The sequence below is a fragment of the Falco punctatus genome, assembly GCF_963210335.1.
Source record: "Falco punctatus genome assembly, chromosome: 4".
Classification (NCBI taxonomy): Eukaryota; Metazoa; Chordata; class Aves; order Falconiformes; family Falconidae; genus Falco; species Falco punctatus.
In genome coordinates, this window is record NC_137583.1 from 46,437,883 (window position 1) to 46,462,063 (window position 24,181).

The following is a 24,181-nucleotide window of genomic DNA, read 5'->3' on the forward strand; positions in this document are numbered from 1 at the left end:
CATTCCTGCGCCGTGCAGAAGCCATAATCTTTCTGGGGCAGTTGTAACAGCAGATTCCATTTTTTCTCCCCCTGTTCCCTGATCTGCAGCACGATCCAATTGACAGCTCACACGCGGCTTCCATCTGCTTTTTTCCTTTTCTTTCCCTTAAACGGGGAGAAGCGGTCGTGTGAGAAGCCCAGCAGCTCCTCTTGCGATCCCTCGCAGCTTGACGTGGAGCTGAGCAGCTGCCTCTGCCCGCAGGGAGGAAGGAAAAGGGGGAAAGGTCCGCTGGGGCTGCGGATCCAGGAGCCCAGGAGCTGGCTCGAATTGTCCTGTAGAGGTGCTGAGGACTGATGAAGTCACTGGAGGCAGAGGAGGATCTTAAGCCCTGCTAGAAACATGAGCATCGTTACGAAATGGTTTTGTTCGTGCCTGACGCTATTCATGTCTCAGCAACCTGACTCCTGGTAGTCGATAGCGTTCCAGCCTCCTAATATTATTCATGAGGCAGTTTCTCTATTTATGTTAATCACAGATACACTGCCATTAAGATGCAAATGTTTGTCTTAAAGCTAATATTTTCCTGGGAAGAGCAGGGAGGCATTTGAACAGGCTTTTGGAATAGGCCAGAGGAGGGAGAATCAAGTGGACATTTTTGGATTTGTGTGCCAGAATTGGGCAGAAGGTAGATCCTCTGCGAGGGTCAACCGTGTTCTCCTGGCTGGGTTTCCTAGCGGTGCCTGCAGTGGGGAAAGCGGGGAGGTTCTGGCGTGTGGGGTACCGGGAGGTTCTGGCGTGTGGGGTACCGAATGGAGCTGGAGCAGAGCAGCAGGGATGGGAGCAGCCCTCGCAGGGCGCAGTGTGTGGACAGACAAGCGGCTCTTCCAAAGGGCACGGGGGAAAATAACAACCTCAGCCCAACTTGCCTCCCTGAGTTTTGACTCAGCTTCTGCAGGCTTGTAGATAAGCTCCTCGCTGACTCCATGCTTCCCCTGCTGAAGTATTTGGTGTCATTTTGGATGCTAAGCTGAACCTGGAGCCCCCTCTCCTCTGCAAACTGACAGCCTTTTCTTGCTCAAGGCTTTAGGCTGCTGATGTCTGGAGTAATGTTTAGGATCTGAAGGGACTGTAAAGCCCAGAGTCTGTGCGGTTCGTGGGGAGGATCAGGCACAGAATATCTGGGGTTTTGCTGCAGTCTCTTGCAAGTGGAACTAGGCTGAGTTCTGCTTACAGGGAGCTGGAAACCCTCCTGGAGCCACTGGGAGCAGGGTGGTGGACGCACGGGTTCTTTCAGGGATCCTTGGCAGAACGATGATGGTGCTACATCATAGTTACGCTTAAACCTTTATTTTCTTAACAGAATTTTACGGTTAGTATAGCAGAGAATGGATGATGAGAATAGCACAGGATTTCTACAAGCAGAATCACAACAGTATGATCTATAAGTAGCATAATACCAAATTTATAACTTAATTTACCTGGACCCCCTGCAGATCAGGTCAGATTTGAATACATGGGTTGCTGTATCAATATAACAAATACAGTCTAGGCTTAGAAAAGAAGACAAGTGAGTGCTGGGCGGAGCGGATGATGGATGACGATGGTGTCCCTGGCTACCGGGGCTTGTGGCTTTTGCTGTCCAGCAGCAGCTCCAGTCCTGTTTTCCTCATTTAGGACTCGTACCAGCTTGATTATAGACAGTGCTCAGGGCGCTGTTACGCTTCCCTGTTCCGTGATGGGGTGTCAGTACCACCCGGGTGGCCTGGCACCTTCAAGGCTGGCACTTTCTAACACCCTGAGTGCTTTTTAACACCGTGTCCCATGTCTCAGCAGGTGTAACTGACATGGTGGCAGAGGTGCCCGAAGAGGCATAAGGCTGTTGACCTGAGTTTGCTGTTAACTAAAGCAGGAGATGTGGAAGTGAGAAAACCTAGTGAGAGTGATGGGCCCATTTGCACCTCTGTGGATGTCTCCTCCCTGTTGGGTGGATCTCTGGGTGACTCTGTCAGGCTCAGAGTTCTAGGATCTTGAACCTGTGAAAGATGCAGTAAGCAGGGTCCTGTCACAGCATGGAAACCCTTCCTAGCTGGGAAAATGTGGCTTTCCTTGAGCTTCTGGTGCTTCTGCAAGCTTTAGACACCTGGGTGAAGGCAGGGGGTAAGGGGATGCTGTGGAAAATGCCTGGTGAAGCATCCTAAGAAGCAGCTGAAGCGTTCGTTTGCAAGAGATAGTGTCTCTTCAAGAGGGAAGATTCTTTTCCCCAAATATTTGTTTACACATTAGGCTTGGACTGTAGTGTTTCTGCAAACCCCCTTTCTGTATTTTTTACCAGGACTTTGCAGCGACAAAATTCTAGACTCCTGCATCCTACCTCCAAAACGTTCGGCTGCGCAGGACAGTCGTCATGTTTTCCAGAGGACACAGCTGACCTCTTTAGCTTCCTCCTTTCCATGGCCAGTACAGCTCCCAGATCCTTGCCACTTGGGAAGCAGGAATGAGATTAAACGAATGAACTGAATGTCTGGAAATCTTGGAGACACGGAGCGCTCAGGGATGGAGCAGTGGACAGGGCTGTCCTGTGCCCACAGGCTTGCTTGTCCCAGTGCAGCCCAGGCGCAGCTGGGATTCTCCTGAGACAAGGATGGTGTCTTCATTGCACGTGGACGTGGTACCCCCATCGTTAGGGGTTGTTCAAGTGCCGTTTCATGCTTGAGTGAAGGGCAGGAGTACAACCTGGCTCCTGTTGAGCAAAAATATCATGCCTTTGAGAAGCAGAGTAGCAGCAAGGGTTGCCCTAGGAATGAAGTGGGAGGTTTGAGTGAGGCATCTTTGGGCTCCGTAGGTGCAGAATGCTTCTCTCTCCAGAGGCTGCTGCCTCTTGGTACAGATACCTGAGCACCTAAAAGACGAACGGTATTTTGGGCTGCCTTTGTTGTAGGGAAGAGAAGGACTGGAGGGCTCTGGGGAGGGGATTCACGGCGCTTTTTTTGGACTGGTGCTGGTGGATGTAGGTCTTCCTGGGCTTTGCAAATCTCTGATCTGAGATGATGACAGTACCTTGCAAAACAGCTACCCCTGTGTGAGTAGTGTCCCTCCTGTGTCCCCACTAAGTGGTGTGCCTTTGTCCAATCCTTATTTTATCCTCATCCTCCCGTGGGCTGAGGTTTTTGGGCCTGCCAGTGTGTATTACCTCAGTTTTGATGTTCCTGAGCACTGGAATTGGGACTCAGGTACTAGGTTTGAGTGCTTAACTCTGCAGGTAGCTTCATGTAGACTTATTCCTCTCCTATCCTTCGTTTTCTTAGGTTTGATGGCTAATTCTCCTGAGACAAGGATGGTGTCTTCATTGCATGTGGACATGGTACCAATGCATTGAAGCTTTCGGTGGAACACATTGCTTATTCCCAACTCCTGACTTCGGAGTTTTGTGTGCTAAACTGACCCAAATTCTCTTAGAATGGGTCTCATGTAACTTGCAAAGTAGCAGACTGGAGCAGCAGGTGGAAACGGGCAAGTATCTGTGGTTGGGACTTTGGTCACCAGGCCTTCTAATCTGTTAGGAATAGAATCGTTAGGTTGGAAAAGACCTTTGAGATCATCGAGTCCAACTGTTAACCCAGCAGTGCCAAGCCCATCACTAAACCACGTCCCTGAGCACCGCATCTACATGTTTTTTAAATATCCCCAGGGATGGTGATTCCACCACCTCCCTGGGCAGCCTGTGCCAATGCTTGACCACCCTTCCCATGAAGAAATTTTTCCTAATATCCAGTCTAAACCTCCTCTGGCACAACCTGAGGCTGTTTCCTCTTGTCCTGTTGCTGGTTATTTGGGAGAAGAGACTGGCACCCCCCTCCCTACAGCCCCCTGCCAGGCAGCTGCAGGGAGTGAGAAGGTCCCCCCTGAGCCCCCTCCTCCCCAGGCTGAGCACCCCCCAGTCCCTCAGCTGGTCCCCCTCAGACTTGTGCCCCAGCCCCTTCCCCAGCTCCGTTGCCCAGCTCTGGACATGCTCCAGCACCTCAAAGTCTTCCTTGCAGAACTGAGCACAGGATTTGTCATGCGACCCCACCGGTGCCGAGGACAGGGGGACGGTCACTGCCCTGGCCCTGCTGGCCACGCTGTTTCAGACACAAGCCAGGATGCCGTTGGCTTTCTTGGCCACCTGGGCTCCTGGCCACCTTGGCCACGCTGCCAGCTCATCTCCAGCCGGCTGTCGACCAGCACCCCCAGTCCCCTTCCCACCGGGCAGCTTCCCAAGCCCGCAGCGCTGCGTGGGGCTGGTGTGACCCCAGTGCAGGACCCGGCACGGAGCCGTGTTGAACCTCATCCAGTGGCCTCAGCCCAGAGCCCCCTGCAGAGCCCCCTGCCCCCCAGATCAGCACCCCCCACAGCTTGGTGTCGTCTGCAAACCGAGTGAGGGGGCACTCGACCCCCTTGCCCAGATCACTGATCTGGAGACCCCCTCTAGCCCAGCCCTGGGAGCACCCTGTGTGCCCAGCACCAGCAGGATGTGACTTCGTCCACCACCATGCCTTGGGCTCGGCCATCCAGCCGGCTTTTTACTCAGCACAGAGCGCATCCGGGGTTTGGGGTTTGGGCTCTCTGGTTATACTGGTGCTTTTGAGGCTTTTCCTGATGCTTGAGAGCACAGCAGTCTCTGAGGGTAGAGTGAAAGCAAAGGGGTGCTTTGCCCCCCACCCCACCATAGAGCTAGCTGCGTTTGTCGTGAGAAGTGAAGGTTACCTGCATGCTTATTGCCTTACTGTATTTGTTAAACTATCTGGTGATCCCACGTCTGGCCTTGATGCGGCATCCTTGGTTTAAAACCTAGGCGATAAGGAGCTCTATTTGCCTATTGAAGGTATCTAATACCCGTGTGCTGTTTGTGGAGGGGGTTTTTCTCCTAGCAAGAGCTGTGAGAACAGATGTGATTTGTTTAGCTGCAGCAATTTATCGGAATTGGGATGGAAGAACAGCCTACTCCTGTTGCCATGGGTTGGGGTTGTCCTGAGCAGCTGGCTTCTGTGGGGGCTAGAAGTCTCGTGTACCACAGAGTCACTCTGGGGCGGAGGGGAGAGATCCAGGAGGTCCCTGTCCTGCATCCATGGAGAGCTGAAGCGGGAGTACCCCAAGCCAGGCAGGAAAAAGTGGAGGCAAAAGACCCGTCCTCTCTCTTTGGGCCATAACAATGCCATCTGCAGCCCCAGCACAACAATACAGATGTGGACATTTAGCAACAAGCTGCAGGGCTGTGTCCTGCCTTTGCTTGGGATGTGAAATGCCACTGCGAATAGCAGGGGGTTGAGTGAGGGGGTCAGAGGCACGCTAGCATTTGAGTCTATTCTCCAGTGCTTTGCCCATCCTCATCTGAGACAACTCAAGTGACGGAGCTCCAGGCACTTCCCTGGGGAGATCGTTCCACAGTCTAATAAATCTCTCTCTGCTAGGAAATGTTTCTTGATAACCAGCCAAATTTTGCTTTTGCTTAGTTTCATTTGATTATTCTTAGCATCAGAGCACCCAAAGATGATCCCTCCTCTTCCTGGAGGGGCTACAATTCCTCCCCTCCTCCCTTGGCTCCACTATTAGGCTCAGATGTTGAGTCAGATCTTGACAAAGAATGTCAGGATGTGGCCTTTGCCGTGTGCTTTTCATCTTGCTTCTTAAGCTGCCCCTTGCAGAAAGCGTTATGCTCTGCTGCTCTCTGTGTTTCCCTCGTCATGCATGTGTGTATTTGGGGGGTGTGTGTGTGTGTGTGCACGTTGTGCGTACGGCACAGAACGCCAGGCTTCTCCTTCTGTAGCTTTCCATGATTCTGTGAATCTGGATCATGGAGCTTTCATGAGAGTCTAAAATCCCAGATGCTTTTCCTCTTTCCTTGCTGCTTTTTTTTTTTTGTTTTATTTTTTTGTATCAGTCATCATTCCAGTCCTTGCATCTCCTCTGATCCTTGTGCTCAGGGCTGTTCCTCCCACAGGCAGCGTTACCCCGTGTGTTGCTCTCCAGTCATTTCTCACCTTGTTCACCGCCTGTTTCAAACCTGGTTGATTTACTGGGACCCTTTTCCATCACTTCAACAGACCTTGGATGGGGCCCACAAACCTTTTAATATCGTTTCTTTGTCTTTTTCCCTACAGTCTTTGACGCATCCACATTAAATAACATTTGCACCTTTAATTAGCAAACCTCCCGCTCTGCCCCTGCTTCCCCTTCGCTGGGAAAGGAGTGGATTCTGGCGCAGGGGCCATCCTCTGTACCGCTGGGATGGAGGATGGGAACAGGGCAGCGTCTGCAGTTCTTGGGTCACCCGCTGTTAGCAAAGAGGAGCGTCGTCTCGACGCGCGTCTGCAATTGCATGTCTAACTTGACACGTGCTGTGTTCACTGCAGGTTGCGCGTTCCTCACGTACTGTGCCAGAGACTCTGCCATCAAAGCCCAGACGGCGTTGCATGAACAGAAGACTTTGCCAGGGGTAAGTCCTGGTGAATCGTGCCTGGAGCTCATGCCACGGGCAGGCGAACGGGGGATTGTCAGGGGAGCGAGGGAGGGTGAGAAGTGGTTTAGATTCATTTTCCTGCTTGTGAAAGAGGAGCGTGGTTCGGGGGTTGGAACGCGGATGTGGGAGCCAAAGCACAGCGACGCGCTTTGCAGAGCTGCTGCTCTCTTCTCCACCTTGCCAGGGCTGCCCCACGTAGCTCCAGCCGAGCCTGACTGTGCTGCCCTGTGGTGTGATGTGACATCTTCAGCGACCTGTCCCCATCCCTAGGGAACTGTGGGCTTTGGGGTGGAGTGCTGCCCTGTGGTGTGATGTGACATCTTCAGCAACCTGTCCCCATCCCTAGGGAACTGTGGGCTTTGGGGTGAAGTGCGTGGGTCCACCCTGCACGGTGGGCATGCTGGAAGGCTGAGGGGAGACAAGACAAGGTACCAGACCCTTCTCTTCCAGGTGTGCAGAACTTGTGGTGCATCTGCTCCTAGTCTGCCGTTGCTCTGCGGGTGGCTGGACGATTTGTGCTTTGTGCAGGATCCAAAACGACTCGTAGTGCAGTGGCTGAGTTGGATCAGCTTCTCAGAAGGAAAAAAAATAATAGTACACTTGCCACATCCCATTGTTTGGAAGAGAAATGGGTTACGTAGGTGAGACCCAGGCTGCTGAACTGGTGTGTCTGTCCTGGATGCTGGGAGCAAAGGGCAGGAGGGATCGCAGGGAGCAGGTGGAACGGGTCCATCCTTGCAGGGATGTCTTCTGCCTCCCTGGCTCCCACTGGGAAGCTGAAAGGAGTCCTGAATGGTTGCCATTCCCAGTTTGGTAGGATGTGAGCGCTTTGCCTGGGCACTGCGCTGGCTGAGCTGAGGGGGTTGATCAAGCACGTTGGAAGGATTCCTTCGGAGGTGAGTAGGCGGAGGAGTTGGGTACTTATAGACAGAAGCTCACAGGAGGCCCTGAGTGCTCAAGGCAACAGAATAATTAATGTAAACCAGGGGTCTCTGGAGAGGGGTTAGGAATTCTTAACCATAATGGTTCCTCTTTAACCCATATGGGTCCAAATAGCTTCCCCCACCTCTCCCAGCTCCCCATAAGACTTACACACACACGCATCCTTTTCCATGTTTCTTTACCCGTGCTCCCTTTTTGCATGGCTCTGTATTGTTGTTTGAGGGCTGGGAAAATCCACGTAACTTATTTACCACGTAGCAGGATCTTCAGTGCTTCAGGTTGCGTCAGGGCAGCGAGGGGGGAGAGTGCAGCTAACCAGGTGCCCAAATACTGTTTTGAGTTCGTTTGGATGAGGGGAAAACTTCCAGGCTAAGGCGGCGTGAGCCGTGTGCGTCGGTCCAGGGCAGGACTGATGGCGGCTGTAACGACGACGAGCCGAAGGATGGAGGAGCAGGAGGAGCAGCGGTGATGAGTCACGGTACGGCGCTGCTAACACAGCGCAGGAGGCAGCCACGTCTCCAGCTCGTACCTGTAGAGGGACTGGGAAAGGTTTTTGTGTGAGGCTCGGTGGAGTCAAGGCGGTCTCGGTTTTGCTGCACCAGGAATCTGTTCCGTGTTTTGCTGTGTTCTCTACCGTTTGTGCGCTCAGTGGCTATAGTGTGCTGCGTGGAGCAGTATTTAAAGCAGCAATCTGTCTGTGATGTGGTCTTCTGAAGGCTTTTTACGTTAAGGGAGGTGTAAGAAACTGCTTGGGAACAGTAAGAAGTCTGTGCTAGCCGAGTACTTTCAAACATGTTTGTCTGGAGACAGTTAATGAGCAATGTGGTGTCATTAAGATGAAGATGAGCTGTGCTGCATTTGGAGCTATTTTCAGGCTGGCAATACACCGCTTCATTACATTTCGTTTGTCTTTTGGTATGTCCCTCAGTGACCAGGAAGGCAGGATTCTCTTCAGGCATTTTAGTGGTCATTTAGGGATGGTTGCTACCAGAATGGACCAGATCTCTGTCCTGATGTGCCTAGAGTCGGTCTTGGTGTGGGCTGGGTGACCTGAGGAAGCTTTCAGCCCTGTTTTCTTAGCCTGGTTTGCTTGTGCTTGTGTAGCATCACCCATCCCTCTGACCCAGGTGATCACAGAGGATGCTCTGGAAGTGAATCACAGGCAGGAGTTCTGGGTAACGGATTGTTTCCCTCTTTTGGGAACGTGGCTGTGAAATTTCATCTCTACGTTCACATCAGGATCACCTTCTGATGAACTCTGTGGCAAAGCCTCTGATGAGAAATATAGTGAGGACCATAGCATAGGACAGAGAACAGAATGTACCGGACCATGCCGCTGGGATTTCAACAAATGGGCCGTAGTCTGGTAAACGAGTGATTTCTTGTTCATTTTACCCATTTACCATCTCCTTATTGCACGCAGAAGTAGCAGGAAAAAAGTTTAAGAGTGTGTGACATCACTGTAGGGTGCCACAAACTGTCATCTGAACACATGACTATGCATCAGCATGTTTAGAGACCGCAAGGGATCGGACTGGCACAGAAGGGATCTTGTGGGTGATCCTACGCTTGGCATTGAATGGCAGAGCCACCACAGAGCCACCACAGAGCCACCACAGAGCCACCAGTACCCACGTACCTTCCTTTGCTGGTCTCCAGGCAGAAACCGGTGGTTGATCTCAGCAGCTGGTGAAGCTGAATGGAGACAAAATGCTTAGTCTAGCCCGGGGATTTGGTAAGGACAGACTTAGGGAAATTTGATGTGGTTTCTGCTGAGTCCTTAGGCTGTGATGAGGCAGCTGGAGCAGGTCTTCTGGGTTCTTTTCCAGCTCTGTCACTGGGTGGACCTGTGCCCACGGAAGTATTGCTTAGACCTTCCAGGTCTGATGCTAGCCATGTCAGCCCATCTAAGGGTGCTGCCACATTGTTCCTGCAGTGTAGTTTTTCCGAGGTTTTATATTTATACTAAGTTTTCCACATAAGTCAGTCGGAATCACCATGGTCTTTATTTGCTTTTATGGCATTTCTGGCAAGTTCTCCTTTTGGGAGATCAAAATTATTGTTTATTTTTCAGTTGAAGGCTGCTGGATGTATGGTAGCTAGACAGAATTTTAACTCAAAAAAGCTTTATTTTTTGACAGTAAGGCTTAGCGTCTTTTTCCAAAGGTAGACAGAGTTTTGGCTTTCACCCCCTTTTGTAAGGGCTAGTGTGCTCAGCGTGTAAAGCAAGACGACTGTCAGCTGTATATTGTGTTATCTGAAACACCTGTGTTGCCTTCAGAGCTGGCGAATTGCTATCACTGCTGTCTGGAAGTAACAAATGCACAAATCTTCCTTTGGGAAAGGAAGAATGGAGCTTCCAAGAACAGAGAGGTGAAGTGCATCCTCGGTGAATTAGCAGAAGTGTCTGATCACCCAGGCTTGCTAAGCAGCTTAAAGGGAGGCCAAGTATCCCTGCCCTTGCTGTCAGCGGGGGTAGGCAGGAAGAATGCCCTGCCTTGGGGCTGTGTGGGCAAGGAATCAGTTTCCCTACGCTGTGGTGGTGGGCAGCAGCCCGTGAACCTGGGCGCAGCCAAAGGGCTGGCACACAGCGAGGTGGGCTTGCCCATCACCTGGGCCAGCACACGCGACGAGTGGGGAAGCGCATCACACCTTGCTGGCAGTGACTGGGGCCAGCGCCAGCGTTGGGGCTGTTCTCTGCCCAGCATCACTGACACACTCCTCCTCCCTGCCCTTCGCAGCGCTTCCAGCATCCTGCACATGCCGAGATCCTGTTTCGTGTTCCTCGGTTTCGCTCCCTGAGGACAGGCTGGGCAACTGCACAATTAAGTCTGACTCAGCCCCAATAATGCAGTTTGATGGGCTCCAAAGGCTCAACAGGGATGGGGATGGATCTGCCTGAGGAACAAAATAGAAACCAGCTCCCTTTGTGGCCTGAGTCCGCAGGGCTTGGGGAAAGACACGCAACCCATGGAGGCTGAACAGAGGGAAAATCTTTGGATCTGAAAAGCACAGAGAGGGAATCCAGCCCTTACGCTTCTTCCTAAATCTCGTGTCCTCTTCATCTGCCCGCCAGCCCAGCGGTGCGACGTTTCACCTTCTTCCCACTCCCTGGCACGCTCCTTCTTGGCTTGGTGAAACGATACTATATCTCAATAACCCGTGCGTTTGATTCGTGATTGTGCCTTCACTTTGCTGAGTTCTGAAAGGAATTGGAGAGGTTATTAGTGACATGCAGTGATCACACACCAAGTTAAAACCTCTCGCTAAGTGAAATTTGAGGGAAAAGCAGCCAGCTTTTCAATATTTCACAGAAACGCTTTGTGTCTCTTTTCATTTGCAGCCAGACAGTTGCAAATTACATAAAATTGCTCCTGAAGAAGAAGGGGAAGAATAGAGGGAGGATGTGGAAGGGGGGAGGTTTAAAAAAGTAATTCTTCTAGCTAGGTACAGTTAGTTTTATTTCTATGCAGAACAAAGAAGGGCTTGCTGAAAGGTAGGCAAGTAAGTGGCAGAAATTGGTATCGATCCAAGCTGGGAATATGCGCAGTTTAAGAGAGGTGTTGGGGGTACCAAAATGTGGCTACATCAGGGGGAGAACTCATGGATGCAGTGGCGGCTTGGGAGCGCAGGGACACAGGAATGGAAAATTACAGAGAGCAGCAGCATTAGAGCAGAGAGAGACTCTGGGAATGCACCAGGGGTTGAGATGCTGCAGCACAAACTCAGATGGCTGGGCATCAGGATTAATGCAGAGACCCAGCGGAGCCCGAGCGGCGCGCATCCCTGTGGGCAGGCTGTCTCCTGTGCCGTCGGGAGCAAGGGCTCACCGTGGGCCATCTGTCAGGATCCACAGGCCATGGTGATGTAAGGGGCCGCAGGGGACTGGAGGGGTTTGATAGAGAGGTCAAAGCATCTCCTTCTTCCCTTCGCTCTCTTTTGTACAAGTCGGGGGGTGAAGCCAGCCTGGACCAGCATTTCTGAAAGTTTCTTCGTGTGAAGACTCCAGGATATTGCTGCTGGCAAAACCGGGAGACGTGCCAAGGGGTGGAGCTGGGGGCTGAAGCTGGACTCCAGTTGTTAATCGTTGAGATAGCCTCTGTGGTTTGAACCTTTGTGCAGGGCAGGTTTTTCTCGAGTCCATCCCATGGGTTTGGTGGACAACAGCAACACATTCATGAGAGCCGCGTGACGTTCCCAGTAGAAGGCAGCGATCCAGAGAGCGCGTCAAGGCGGTCTCGTTGAAATGGCAGCACCAGGTTGAAATGGCAGCACCAGGACATGAAGGTATGGGGCTAAAGCGGCCCCTGGGCGAGGAGCAACAGAAGCGCCTGTTCACTGCAGAAAGAACTGCAAATGTTTGTGCTGCTGGGGGTTTGGCTTGAAGGCGCTGAGAGCCAGCAGTGAGGCAAGGCAGCGGCCCTACGAAGTGTGTACCTTGAAGAGATGGGGGGAGCAAGCTGCCAAGGCAAACGTTGGCTCCTGCTGCCTTACAGAGTTGGAAGGATGATGAAATTAAAGATCATCACCCGTTCCCGCATGCTGCCCAAATGCACACGTGCACGCTTGGTCCTGTGCACACGAGGTCTCCCCTTCTCCCTAGAAATCGCTGCCCTTTGCGCAACCAGGCACTCTCATCTCCTTGTAGCACAGAGCTTGGACTTCTGTCTTCCAGGGCTGGCCTGTTCCCTGGTGAGCTCACCTCTGCTCGTGAACACACATGCACGCGTGCACCTGCGCAGTAGCCCACACAGACCTTCAGCTTTGCAAAGGCGCCCACGTCCTGAGCGTGGCTCTGCACCCCTGTCTCCTCGAGGTCATTTGGGGTGTGTGCATGTGGTTGCATGCAGGTGGTTGTGGACCTGGCCATAGAATCCAGAATAATTTATGCTGGAAGAGACCTCTGGGATCTTTGGTCAAACCCCACCCAAAGCACAGCTACCTCAGATGGCTGAGGACCTTCTCCAGCTGAGTTTTGAGTATCCCCAAGGAGATCCCGTGGCTGCCCTGGGCCTCTCTTCCAGTCTGTGAGCATCCCTGAAGTGAAGAGCTGATCTAATACCAGCCATAGCTTTTGTTGTTCAGACAAGACAAGAAATGGCTCAGGGGGTGGTGGTGGTGTTATGGTGGCGTTGGTGCTTGCAGGAAAATCCACCAGAAATGGGTGTGTTAACCCTTCAGCACATCACCAGGGGGCCGTGGACCTGGCTGTGTCTGTCACCTAGTCCTGGAGGAACTGGTGTTCTTACTGGCCAAGGACATTGTCCACGCATGGATGACAGGTTCGAGATCCAGCAGAAAAGGATAAACTCAACGGAGAGGGCAGCGGAAGAGTGGGAAAGACAAAACGAGTTCTCTTCCTTGTGGTGGAGTCAGTTGACTTCATGGCTACCAACCCTGACTCGGTTAAACAAATTATTTGTAACAATTACAGCCACGGTTGTTACATGTCTTTTTTGCTGGATGGTGATCCAACGTCTACCTTTAATCATGTCCCGTTATACCCAATCGTTATACCCTACCTTGTGCATCCAGCGCTGTAGATGAAGAGGACGCTTGCTTCTTCATGCTGCACTGGCGGTCGGAGGTTTACTCCTGATTTTGGCTTCCCATCCCCCCCTCGCCCTGCCCTTTCCCAGTTTGCTGAGGTCCCTGGAAGCTCCCGCTGATGCACGAAGCATCCGAGCGTGTTTGCTGGGGCAGGGTGCCGTGGGTGGTGGGCGCTGGATGTCTTCTCCAAGCAGCCTGAAGGGTCAAAGCCAGGTGAGCGCGGTGGTGCCCCCAGCTTTCCCTCCTGCAGCTCGCTTTCTCTTGCTCAGAGCAGCTTGGTGACCCATCTTGTAGCATCTTAGTCCTGCTTTTTGTGGGCCTCCTAAGCACTTTCCACCTTCCTTTGAGCTGGGGGTGGCTCCCGTGAGTGTGACCTCCTTAGGCAGCCTGGGACGGCGAGACCCTGTCTCTGCCAAGGCAGGACCCTGCAGTTGACACAGGACTGTGGGCCTGAGCACCAGCTTGTGCCTGGGTCCTCAGGCTGGTGGCTTTCTGGTGGCCAGAGTTCAACCTTTTGGGGTCTTGATGAAGTTGCTAGAGGAGCTTTTGGGGTTTTGAGTTCCTTTAGCCTTGTCTTGCAAGAGTGGGGAGGAGCAGGAGGAAGCTTGTGGCCGAATTTGCACTGCTGAAAGGTCCACTTGAAAGTAGAAAGGTACTGAATTTGGCCCAGGATTTGTCTTCTTGATGACTCTGGGGGAAACTTGTCCTAGCACCTGTAGAAAAGGATCTGAGAAAGTTGGCACTTCCCTATTCTCACCTAAAAGCTCCTTTGACCTTCAGTGGCACCAATCACAAGTGATGAGATCAGGGCAACGGAGAAGATCATCTAATGTCCTCCTTGATGCAGTGCCCTGGAACATCAAGGCAGGAGCCCCACGAGGACAGACTGACCACAGAGCCCTGAGAGACGGCACTTAAACGTGTCTGCCGAGCAGTGACGTACATGATAGGGGCTGTAATTGCTGGGCTGGTCTCCCTGCTGCTTCTCTGATGTTAATTCACGGTAACGGTGCTGTCGCTTCCATAGAGATACCAGGGAGATCCAAAGCCTTTCTGAGTCACGGCGATAAGTTGCTTGCCTTCTTCCCAGAGCACCACTAGCTACAGTGGGGACAGGGATGTCTGGCTGCGTTAAGGGAGAAGGAACACAGCGCAGCAGAGAGTCCAAGAGACAGAGCAGCCAGTCCGTGCGTCTTGCGGCCGACGTGCTGCTCGGGTGGCTGCTTGCTGATGCCTGCACGCGCTCAGTTTTTTTTTTTTGGGGGGGGGGAGGGAATGGGGAATGACTTCCCTGCTTTGCACCCTGTGCTAGGGGTGGGGAAAATACCTCCAAGGAAATCTGTGAGAGGAGTTGGAGTTGGTGAGTTCTCAGGGACAGCAGAGCAGTTGGGTGAAGTCCTCCAACAATTTTCCTTGCTCGTGCAAAAAGAGACAGCCTTAGCTTGTGAAGGCAGGAGCCATGTGGTTTGGACTCCGGACTTTGCATCCTGCTTCTGCCACAGGCTTCCCACATGACCTTCATCATCACGTGCCTTGATCCCTCCGCCTGGAACGCAGTACTCATAATTATCCTCATCTCCTTCATAATGGGATTGGGTGGGACAAATTCATAAGCAGCCTTTAGAGCCGGAGGGGTGCTTGGTGCTAACGTTGCTCGTGTTTGTGCGAGACGACTCCCCTTTCTCAGGGACGGATGGGGCTGAGGTACACTGCGACATCGGTGGAAAGATGTAAGCAGGAGACTCGAGCGCTGAGAATGGCACTGATCCATCGTTGCTTGCATTCCCGACCAGAAACAGAATCTAAATGAGCAAATCTGCGTTTAGATTTATGTGCTCTGCACAGCCAGAAGTGGTTGTGATCATTCAGGCAGGGCATTTTTAACTGGCCAGAAGAGGACCGGCCCCCAGTTTGCAAAGCCTAAGAGCCCAGGACCAATTCTGCCAATGGCCTTGGATGCCTTTTGGTTCCTTGAGGTCCCAGAGGACCCAGCCTGCATTGTGTGTTTCATGCTCTCTGCCTCTGATCCTCTTATCGCTATGAGGTTCCCCTGCATTGCACCTGAGGGGCTATTTTACATCACTTACTCCTAATTAATAGAGGGGGTTGCCCTGCTGTCCCAGGGGGCTTTCTCCCTCCATCTATCTTCTGCAGTTTGAAAGCTGAGGAAGCGAGAGATGGGGGGTCACTGCTGCTCCTTGGAGAACAGGTTGTGGAGGTGACAGCTCACACTGGGCATCAGTGTAAATGTAGGGAGCCAGTTCATCTCCAGAATGATTTTTTTGGGGGTGTGGTGAGAAAACGGTGCATTTTGGCCTTGGTGAAACCAGTAGCAAAGCTTCCTCTGACTTGAGCAGGGCCAGGAATTTTCCTCAAATCCTTGATCCCAGCAGGGTGGGGGAGCATCTCCTTGAAAGCCAACAGGGCATGGTTCCCTGTTTTTCTGGGCTCACCAGACCGGCCAGTTGCTTCCCACCAGTAACCCCAAAGCACGCAAGCTGATGAAGGATGGTTGCTTGTGAGGAGGGGAGCGGTGCAGGCAGAGAAATACCATCTGGGAGAGCTGTGGAGGGTGAACGTGGCTCTGTTGGGAAAGGGAAAGTGTCCAGCCAGGAGGGCAAATGAGGGGAAAGCTGAAGGGGGGCAGTGGGAGCTTTGCCCCCCACCGTGTGCTGCCCACCTGGTGTCCATTGCTGTCTGTGGTTCCAGAAGGTTTCTCGAGTCTGGTGGGTGATGGAGCTGGCAGCTCTTCGTCTGTCATTAGCAGCAGGTAGGCAGGACCATGAAGTGCAGGGGTTGGGGACGTGGGGAGGGGGCTCTTGGCCCATGGTGGTCCCATGACAGCATGTGCTAAATGCTAACGTGCTGCTCCTCTTCAGAAATGAAGAAGAATCATGCTCAACTGAATAATTTAATGAGGAAAAGAAAGCTTAGCTAGTGAGGCAGGCACAAGGCTCAGAAACCATTTGCTTGAGTTCCTGCCATGTGTGTGTTCATGTATGTTTTGTGCTCTTGTGTGATAAAGGCATGGATAGACTGCGTGCACGTGTGCCTGCTTGGCACTGGGAATTTACTGTTGGATACTGGGCCCAGCTGGGCACGCGCAGAGGCGGCTTTCTTGGACTCAGGTGTGTTCTCCAAGTCCTGTGAAGCTTGAGGGGATGACTGGAGGCCAGAAGAATTTGTGCTTCCAGGCTTTGTGGTGCCAGCCAGCAGCGTGTCCTCGCTGCCCTCCTGTGCCCCTTCTCCCCAGGTGGAGGGGGTGAAGCCTGACCACCCTTGCTGTGCGCTGAGTCCCTGTAGGGGATGGAGCTCTTCTTCTGAGACCTGTATGCCACGTTGGGGACCTCACGGGGACGGTTTCCGAGGCATTGCCACCTCTGTTAGCGAGTGAAAGCAGCGGCGGGTCCTCCTTGCATTTGTGCGCTCACACCTCTGCTCGAGAGGCCTTTGGTATTTTGTTCTCTGTAGCACCACGGGACTTTGGAGACTTAAAAGTGTTGGTGGAAGCTTCTGGATGGCCAGGTCTCTGCGAGGAGGACGATGGCTGCCTCTGCCTGGGCTGGGAGAGCTCCTGTGTTAGGAAGCAGCCGGCAGAGAATCCCGCTGCTCTTCTCCAAGCTTTGGCATCTGGACTAATTTCTGGTTATCGTGTTTTTCTCCTCTTTCCCCACAACTCACAGAGCAGATGAAGCCCAGCCCTCGGTGTTGCTGGTGGCTCTCAGAGCCACTGGAGCTGGCTGGAAATGGGCAGCCCTTGACCTGAGGGCTCGGTCTGACATTGGCAGAGGGTGAGGCTGCCCACCTCCTGCCCAGACGCCACGTCAGGTGGGCGAGAGAGAAGCTGCTGCGGCCCCAGCCGTGGGGTGCAGAGCAGCCCACACGCCTCCTCTCGTTCCAGGCAGCCCTTCTTGTCGCCCCAGCCAGACGCTGCTTCTAGACTTGCACCAGCGCTACCCTCGCGTCACTCCGCTGCCATCGGCACCGCCGCCTCTACTGCCGTCTGGCAGGCCTTGTGCCATGGCCCTGCTGTGGCCTGTCACCTGGCTGTGGGGCTGTGACCCTGTGGGGTGCTCCCCCACGGCGAGCAGGTTCAGGAGGGCCGGCCAGGGGCAGGTCCTGCAGCGCATCCTTGGCTGCATGGCGGTCCCTGGGATGGGGGGAAGGAGAGGGGTGGACAGATGGGTAGAGGGGGCCCCCTCCCCAGAGATCATATCAAAATGTCTCTTTTGTGCAAAGCAGAGGGAATGCCCCCAAGAGCTGGTTTCCATGGCAACCACAAATGTCAGGTTCCATGTGGTGAATAACCGTTTCCATGACAACACCTCCTTTATCCTAGGAGTGACAGCCCTGTTGGGGGAGGGGGCAGGGAGATGTCCTCAGGTACTTCACCCCCCTCCCTCACCTCCCCGCATCCTTCCCGACTCCTTGCCCCAAGCCCTCAGCCCCAGCATCCCCCAGTGGGGCTGTGCTCACGTGGGGGTGTGATGCTCTCCGTTTCCACGGCATCCCTTCCTCCCTCCCTTCCCCCAGATGGATTTGCTCCTCCTAGAAGCTGAGATCTGAGTCTGTCCCTCCATCTCCCTCCCCATCTGTTTAGCTTAATCCTGGTTTTGCATCCTTGGTAGAAACAAAGCTATTTCTCAGCGCCGTGGGAGCAGTGGGGAGCGAGGTGGCCAGCTGCCCCTCTTGGCTCCACACCGAGCCCTCTCTTCGTCGCACACATCTGGACCACCTGCCCTCTCCCACCCACCCTGCTGCCAAAACACCCCCAGCCTTGGCTTGCACAGGCATATTGCCAGAGGCTGTGAGCGGTAACGGGAGCCACTGCCTCTCAGAGAGGAATTCTGAGGCTTTCTGGAACAATATCTGACCGCATCCTTCTGAACCCCTGCCCCACATCCCATTCGGCTCATGGGCTGAGAGAGATGCTTGGTCCTCAGCCAGCTCCTGGGGGGAGCAGCAGCCCAGAGGCTGGAGAGTGGCAGTGCTGCACATGCTGGGGCCACATGGCAGCACAGCGGGCTGGTCGGAGCTCTGCAAATCCCTGCAGCTGGTTGAGGGTAGGAAAGGGGCCCTCAGCCTTTCTCTCTCCCCCCGATGACACAGCAAGTCCTGGGAGATGGCGGTGGCACTCCTGCCTACCGAGGTGCAGCACGGCGGCAGCTTGCCCTTCCTTTGGGAAGCTGCCAGCCCGTCTCTGGCTCTGCCAAGCAGCCCCGTATCACTCCTTGAGGCAGGGATGCTATCACTTGGGGCTGGTCCCAGCATCCTGCCCGAGATCCACCAGCCCGTGGAAGCCAGCTGACAGCCTCCAGCTGCCATGAGCACATGCCCAGTGGTCAGGCTTTGGCAGGGGTGTGTTGTGCCACGGCAGCCTGACACATTCTGGTTGGCACCTCTGTCCTGCGAGCTGCAAAGTTACTTCACGGGTTTCCTCCAGCTGCGGTGAACGTGGGGCTCTGCCTCTGGTTTCTGGCTCAGCCACTCCTTGGAGGCTGACAGCGGTCTGCATTGTGCATGCTGGCTTCTAAACACGTTCCAGCTGGTGACTTCCATGGCTTGATTTCATTTTCTGTTTTGTTGCTGCTGCTGCTTTTCCTGAGGGTGTTTCCTAAGAGAGGGGACAGGTTATGCCTGGACCTACAACTTGGGTGCGGGTCTTACCTGTAATATTCAAATCGGGGTTTATTGCGAATGTCACCGATTCAAGTCACTGGCAGCCTCTGAGCGATGCTGGGAGACATGGAGGGAGAAGTGCTGTGGATGCGGAAATCTGCCTTGTTCACCATTCCTCAGAGGAGATCCTGGCTCTGATGGATCCTGCTGGTCTGGGAAGGAGGCTCCAGCTTGTCAGTTGCCTTTTGGGCAGCGTAGGACACCCCCACCCCCCCTTCCAGCAGATGAGAGTTTTGCCCTGCTTTGCAAATCAGACTGTAGAAGCTGCAGGTTGTTTAATGTAGCTACTCTAGGGTGAAAGCGTTCTTCTGTCTTACCTGGAGAGTCCCTGTATCGTGTGAGCCAGGTTGTATTATCGCTGACGCCACTCATGGCTGCAGGAGAGGTAAACCACTCGCCCCCACAGCCAAGCAAAAGGAGTTTTGTCACTTCCAACTGGAGCATTCCCATGGGGACAGGAGACATGGCTGGAGAGCATTGCTGCCTGTCCTTAGAGCCGCTGTGGCTGCAGGAGGGCTGGGGAAGGGGAAACATGACATGCCTGCTTGCTGTACTGCTCCTAGCGAAGCTCAGGGGCAGTCTTCCTCCCTCCTGCAAGCAGAGTAGCTCAGTTAGGTGAGGTGACCATGCCTGCGCTGAGTCAGGACAGGCACGGGAAGAGCTTCCAGGCATAGTCTCCCCTTAGGCCACCCTGACCACTGTTCTGGCTCCAGTCTCGTGGTGATGAGTTGCTTCCTTGGAGTCCTGTCTTTGCCACTTACTGTGTCTGAGGAGGCGGAGGTTTATGCACGCTGGGCATTTCCAGGAGAGCTGTTCCCTGCAGGCAAGCAGCTGAGCAGGGAAAAGCACCAGGTTTCCTTCTGAGAAGCCTGAAATCCATGTGGTCCCCTCTCCGAGGGTTCTGGTTGCCATCATGATGTCTTGGTTCCCTTCTGCCACTCTCCTGCTCCGTGCAGCAGGCAGAAAGGGGCACCCTGGTGCCACTGCCGGCAGCACCGTGTGCCAGGCAGATGGGCCAAGCTCTAACCCTCTGCATTTTTCTTTCATTGCAGATGGCGCGCCCGATTCAAGTGAAACCCGCAGACAGCGAGAGCCGTGGAGGTAGTTGTCATCTCTCCTTGTTTCTCCTTTGGCGGCTTCGGGCTTGTGAGGGGGAACCAAGCCAAGAGACAGGGTCCTGACCTGGCCTTCCCCTCCCTGCAGTCCCTCTGGAGGGATGTGTGTGTCTGACAGGGATTTGGGGGAGGCGGGAGGAGAGTCTAGCTTTGATAGGGAGCCTGCAGCTTGGCACAGCGGGCAGCTGAGAGTCCCAGGGGTCATAACGTGGCTGCCCACTCCCCTCTTTGCCAGCCTCCTGAGGGTGCTGTTAGCCCGATGCCTGCCCCAGGAGGTTACTGAAGCAGGCGTGCACGTTGGTGGCTGGCACCAGGGGTCCTGCAGGGTGTAAGCAGTTGGGAAAAGGGTTTTTTTCGTTCTTACACCTTATCAGCCCGATACAAGCCAGCTCTGTGCAGCAGCAGGGGCTTTTTAACCTGGTCAGCTTGCTGCTCCTGTCTGCAGCTCACTCCTCTGCCTCCCCATCACTGTCCCAGTCACTCCGCTCTGGTCCTGCAGCAGCCCCCAGTGCTGTTGCCTGTGATGGGGAAATAGTGGCTAAAGGGCTCCGAGCTGAGACGGAGGTGCTGTCACCTACGGGGGACCAGCTTGGTTAGAGCAGCATGTACTGAGTAATTCAGAGCTGGAAGACTGGGAATAGAAGAGTCTGTTAATTTAACGGGGAGCTCACAGCAGCTCCAATGCCTCCTCCGGGGAGAGAAGGTTTGCAGCGCCAGCCCTTTCCAAATTCATGAACTCCTTTTGCTGCTTTTCCTTGTCTTACCGATACGTTTGTTTTCCTCTTCTCTCCATTCCCACATCTGCCTCTCCATGCCTTGTGCTGTTGGTGCTGCCTCTGAAACCAGTTTAGTACTGGGGAGGGGAGAATGTGTGCCTGTGTGTCCTGAGGGCAGCGGATCCCGCATGCTGTGTTTCAGTTTGGGAGGCTTTTGTTTTAAATGTTAAGGGGTCACTTCCAAGCAGTTTGTAGCGACTTTCAATGATTGCACTGGCAGGAACATGAGATATATTTAATATTTTATAGGAATGAATGTATTTATGGTTGTGTGATCCTCCTTTTTTTAAAAAAAAAAAAAAAAAGTTTTATCTGTTTAAGTCAGATCATTTTCCCAAATAGAATCTGTGACAGTTCATTTTTTACTTGAGGGATAAGACACCCGACTTTTACTGAAGTCTGGGCATTTTTATTCCATTGGGCTATACTGAGAATCCCAGACATGCCCCTTTTGAAAAGAACCATGGCTTAAACCTCCAAAGAAACTAGTATGCCTAAATGATGTAGGACTGGATTAATCTCACCATGGGTCCAGGGTTGCATTTAAGGTCCTTGTCGGTGCTACAGACAGGAAAAAGAGACCAGTGCCTTCAGGGTGATTCACTGTCTCATTAACACCAATTAATGGAGTGGATGAGCTGCCTTTTAGAGGTGTCTGCAGTGGGGACAGAGGAAGCTGACTGCTCACTGACACCTCCTATTGCCACTAGGTACAGCCGTTAGGGGGTCATCCTTTCCCCACCACGATGATTTTAAAGATTTGCACCCCAGATTTCTAATTGGGTAATTGTATCTGAGGTTATTCCTAATAAGTCTGGGGGAAAAAAAAAAAAAAAAAAAAAAAAAGGCAGCGTAGGAGACGAGAGGAGCCTTTGCCAGTTGTACCAACAACTCAACATCACAAACCATTACATGTACAGCCCGGCACACCCCGTACACTCGCGGGCTGTAAGACGTGACACAGGCAGATGTACCTACGGACGGCTACAGTGTGTGTGCTGCTTTGCAAATACATACATGTGCCCACTTGACACACATGTTCATGCGTGCATTTACCGTCACCGGTGCCACCCATGCCCAGCTGGTGCCCCTGCCGTAAGCCCTCGCAGCACAGCAGTACCAGCAGGCCAGGCAGACCCTTCAGGCTGTGAACAGACCAAGTGCTGCAGCTTCGTTTTCTTAACACTTTGTGTCTCTGATGAGAGCAACTCTGGAACCTCTGGTGCCTAAGTCTAAGTTGAGGTCGTTTCTGCAGTCTTGCTTTTGCTGGTGGGGCACTAACAGGGACTGTCTTCTCTGCACAGGCACTTAGGATCACAAAATGTGTTGGGAATTAACATCTTTGATGCCTCAGCTCCTCTGTCAAATTGAGCTGAAATAGCCCAACAGGTTCAAACCCAGGATGTTGATTTAGGGGCAAGCTTTCAGTCAAGGCACTGGACTCGGAGATTATGAAAAGTGCTATAATATCTAACGAATGCAAACATCAGGGCATCGACTCTGCTTCCCATGGAGAAGGTCATAGAGAAAAGCAGCCTTTGGAGTGTGAACACCTGCCCCCCTCCAGCCCATGTGCCTTCCAGCTCCAGTGCAGAGCTCAGGAACAAGTAGCTCTCACAGGATCTATGACAAACTGGAATTTTTCCTGAGGCAGAAGCAGCGTCAAGACAGCACCCTGTATTTGTCTGAATCAGGTTGCTCTTTCCAAAGGTTTCTGTTGTGGCGCTTCACTTGTCAGAGGAGTGGATGAGCAAGTCTGCAGATGCGGGAAGAGCCATTCCATACAGCAACAACCCCACACTGGCAGGAGGTAAAAGAAAGATTTGGGGCAGGGCAGAACTGCTTGGACTAGGAATTTATCAAGGGAACAGCTGCATGCATCAGCGAGGCTCTGCTCTGCATTATCCTTGAAAGGGAACCTCCTTTATCCTCTCCAGGGACTGACAGCTCTCAAATTAAGCACCCTGCATTAAGTACATGAAGTTAGAGCACCAGAATTTGTCTCCTGGTCTGAGATGCTGATTTTTGTGCCAAAGGCACAAGTTCTGGCCAAGCCCTGCAGGGGCTCTATGGGGATATCTGGATGCTCGGTGTTGCTGCATGCCGCAGAAGGAATTCACTAGTAAAAAGATGATGCCTGCATTAGTTCTGAGGGGGACCTGTGGTTCTGGCGAGGGCTTTGTCAGCTCTTCCCTCTTTTCCCTCACGCCTCTGATGTGAGCCTGGGAGTGCCAGGAGGAGATGGAGTGAGGGGGCAGAGGAGCTTGTCTGCGCTTCTTGCGAGACCTGGAGCACGCTGCTGCTCTGATGCGATACGACAGCTAGCCCAAGCCCATTAGCACTGCCTGAGAGACGAGGAAGCTCGCTGCCTACCCAAGGAGATCTGCCGCGTCCCATCCACAGCCAACTGCTGGAGTGGGCGTCCTCCCTCTCCCTGATCCTCCCTGCTGACAGCTGCTGGCCAGATGACCTAAATCCACTGGGTTTAAAGAGGAGCAGCATACAGTGCTTGTGGGCTCTGCTCTCTCTTGTGGCCAGAGCATTCAGCTTTAACCCCTCAGTTGTTCCCGTGGTATCTTCATCAGCGACCTGCTCTGCTGCCCTCCTCCTGCTGCCTGGCTGGCTGACTGTGCCCAGAGCATGTTTCCATGGGAACTCAACAGTCAGAGACCAGAGACAAATTTTCCTGGTTGCTGGACAGCATGGGAAATTGCCAATCAGAGGGTGAAAAACAAGAGCTGGAGAGAAAGCGATGGAAGAATGGCAGGAGGGGGTGTGTGCTGTTGCAAGTCGAGGAGAGATGATCTTCCAGCACTGCAGAAGTCCCTGCTGGGGAGCCGAAGGAGCCAGTGACCCCCAACAGTGGCCTGAGGATGCCAGCTGATTTGGGGTTGATGCTTTAAGAGCGGTGACAGCAGACATCAGGTGAACGAGCTTGCAGAATTTGGTTGTGGAGAGATGAGGCAGCTTGGTTATTGGGAGGGGAATGCCCCTATTCAGAAGCTGCCCAAAGCGAGAGGGCACTAGATCATGGATCGGGCTCCAACACATGGAGAGGGAGAGGTCAGCAGCAGAGGAGCCCTCTCACAGGTCCCGACTTGCTGCAGAAGCATCCTAGGGGAACAAGCCTGGATCCTTTTCCTACATGCAGCCTTGGGAACTGGGCTCTATGAAATGAAAATAACAATGAAAAAATCTTTCTCTTACGTTGTCAGTAACTCTACCGCCTTGTAATATTGCCATTCTGGGCATTCAGAAAAGATCCAAAACCAATAGGTGTGTTTCTTTCTATCTGCCTTTAGAGCTCGTGTCCCTAAGCTATCACAATTTTAACTTGTTCTGCATAGCCAGGAAGGGTGGCATTTTTGTCTTCCAAATTCAGAAGAGAAAAGCTGAGATTCCCACGTGAACACAGGACTTCCAAGATGTTCTGTTGGCGAGCCTTGTCAGACGACAGAAGACCTGCAGTAAAACTGCAGGAATGGAGATGAGCATCCACTGTTTCCATGGACCTGTCCCAAAGTGCAGCATAAAGGAAAATGCTTTTGATCCATCAGAAATTCTATGGGGATGAAACCACAAGAATTATCCAGGAAATTTCGAGGCCTTCTGGAGGAGAAAACAACTAGTAACTCAGAGTT

General features: G+C 53.0%; 1 protein-coding gene across 7 annotated transcripts in view; it reads left to right on the top strand.

Moving 5' to 3' along the window:
* CELF5 (CUGBP Elav-like family member 5) overlaps positions 1 to 24,181 on the top strand; it is a 43,067-nt gene that overhangs the window by 2,877 nt on the left and 16,009 nt on the right. For 6 of the 7 annotated variants that reach the window (XR_013927553.1, XM_080383813.1, XM_080383809.1 and 3 more), the window contains exons 2-3: positions 6,372 to 6,454; positions 19,702 to 19,753. Coding sequence is in view for 6 of the 7 variants with exons in the window: in XM_080383813.1 (XP_080239939.1) it covers positions 6,372 to 6,454; positions 19,702 to 19,753 (135 nt within the window). In the remaining variant the exon portion in view is untranslated. The remainder of the gene's footprint in view (positions 1 to 6,371; positions 6,455 to 19,701; positions 19,754 to 24,181) is intronic. The other variant, XM_080383812.1, reaches the window with a different exon arrangement.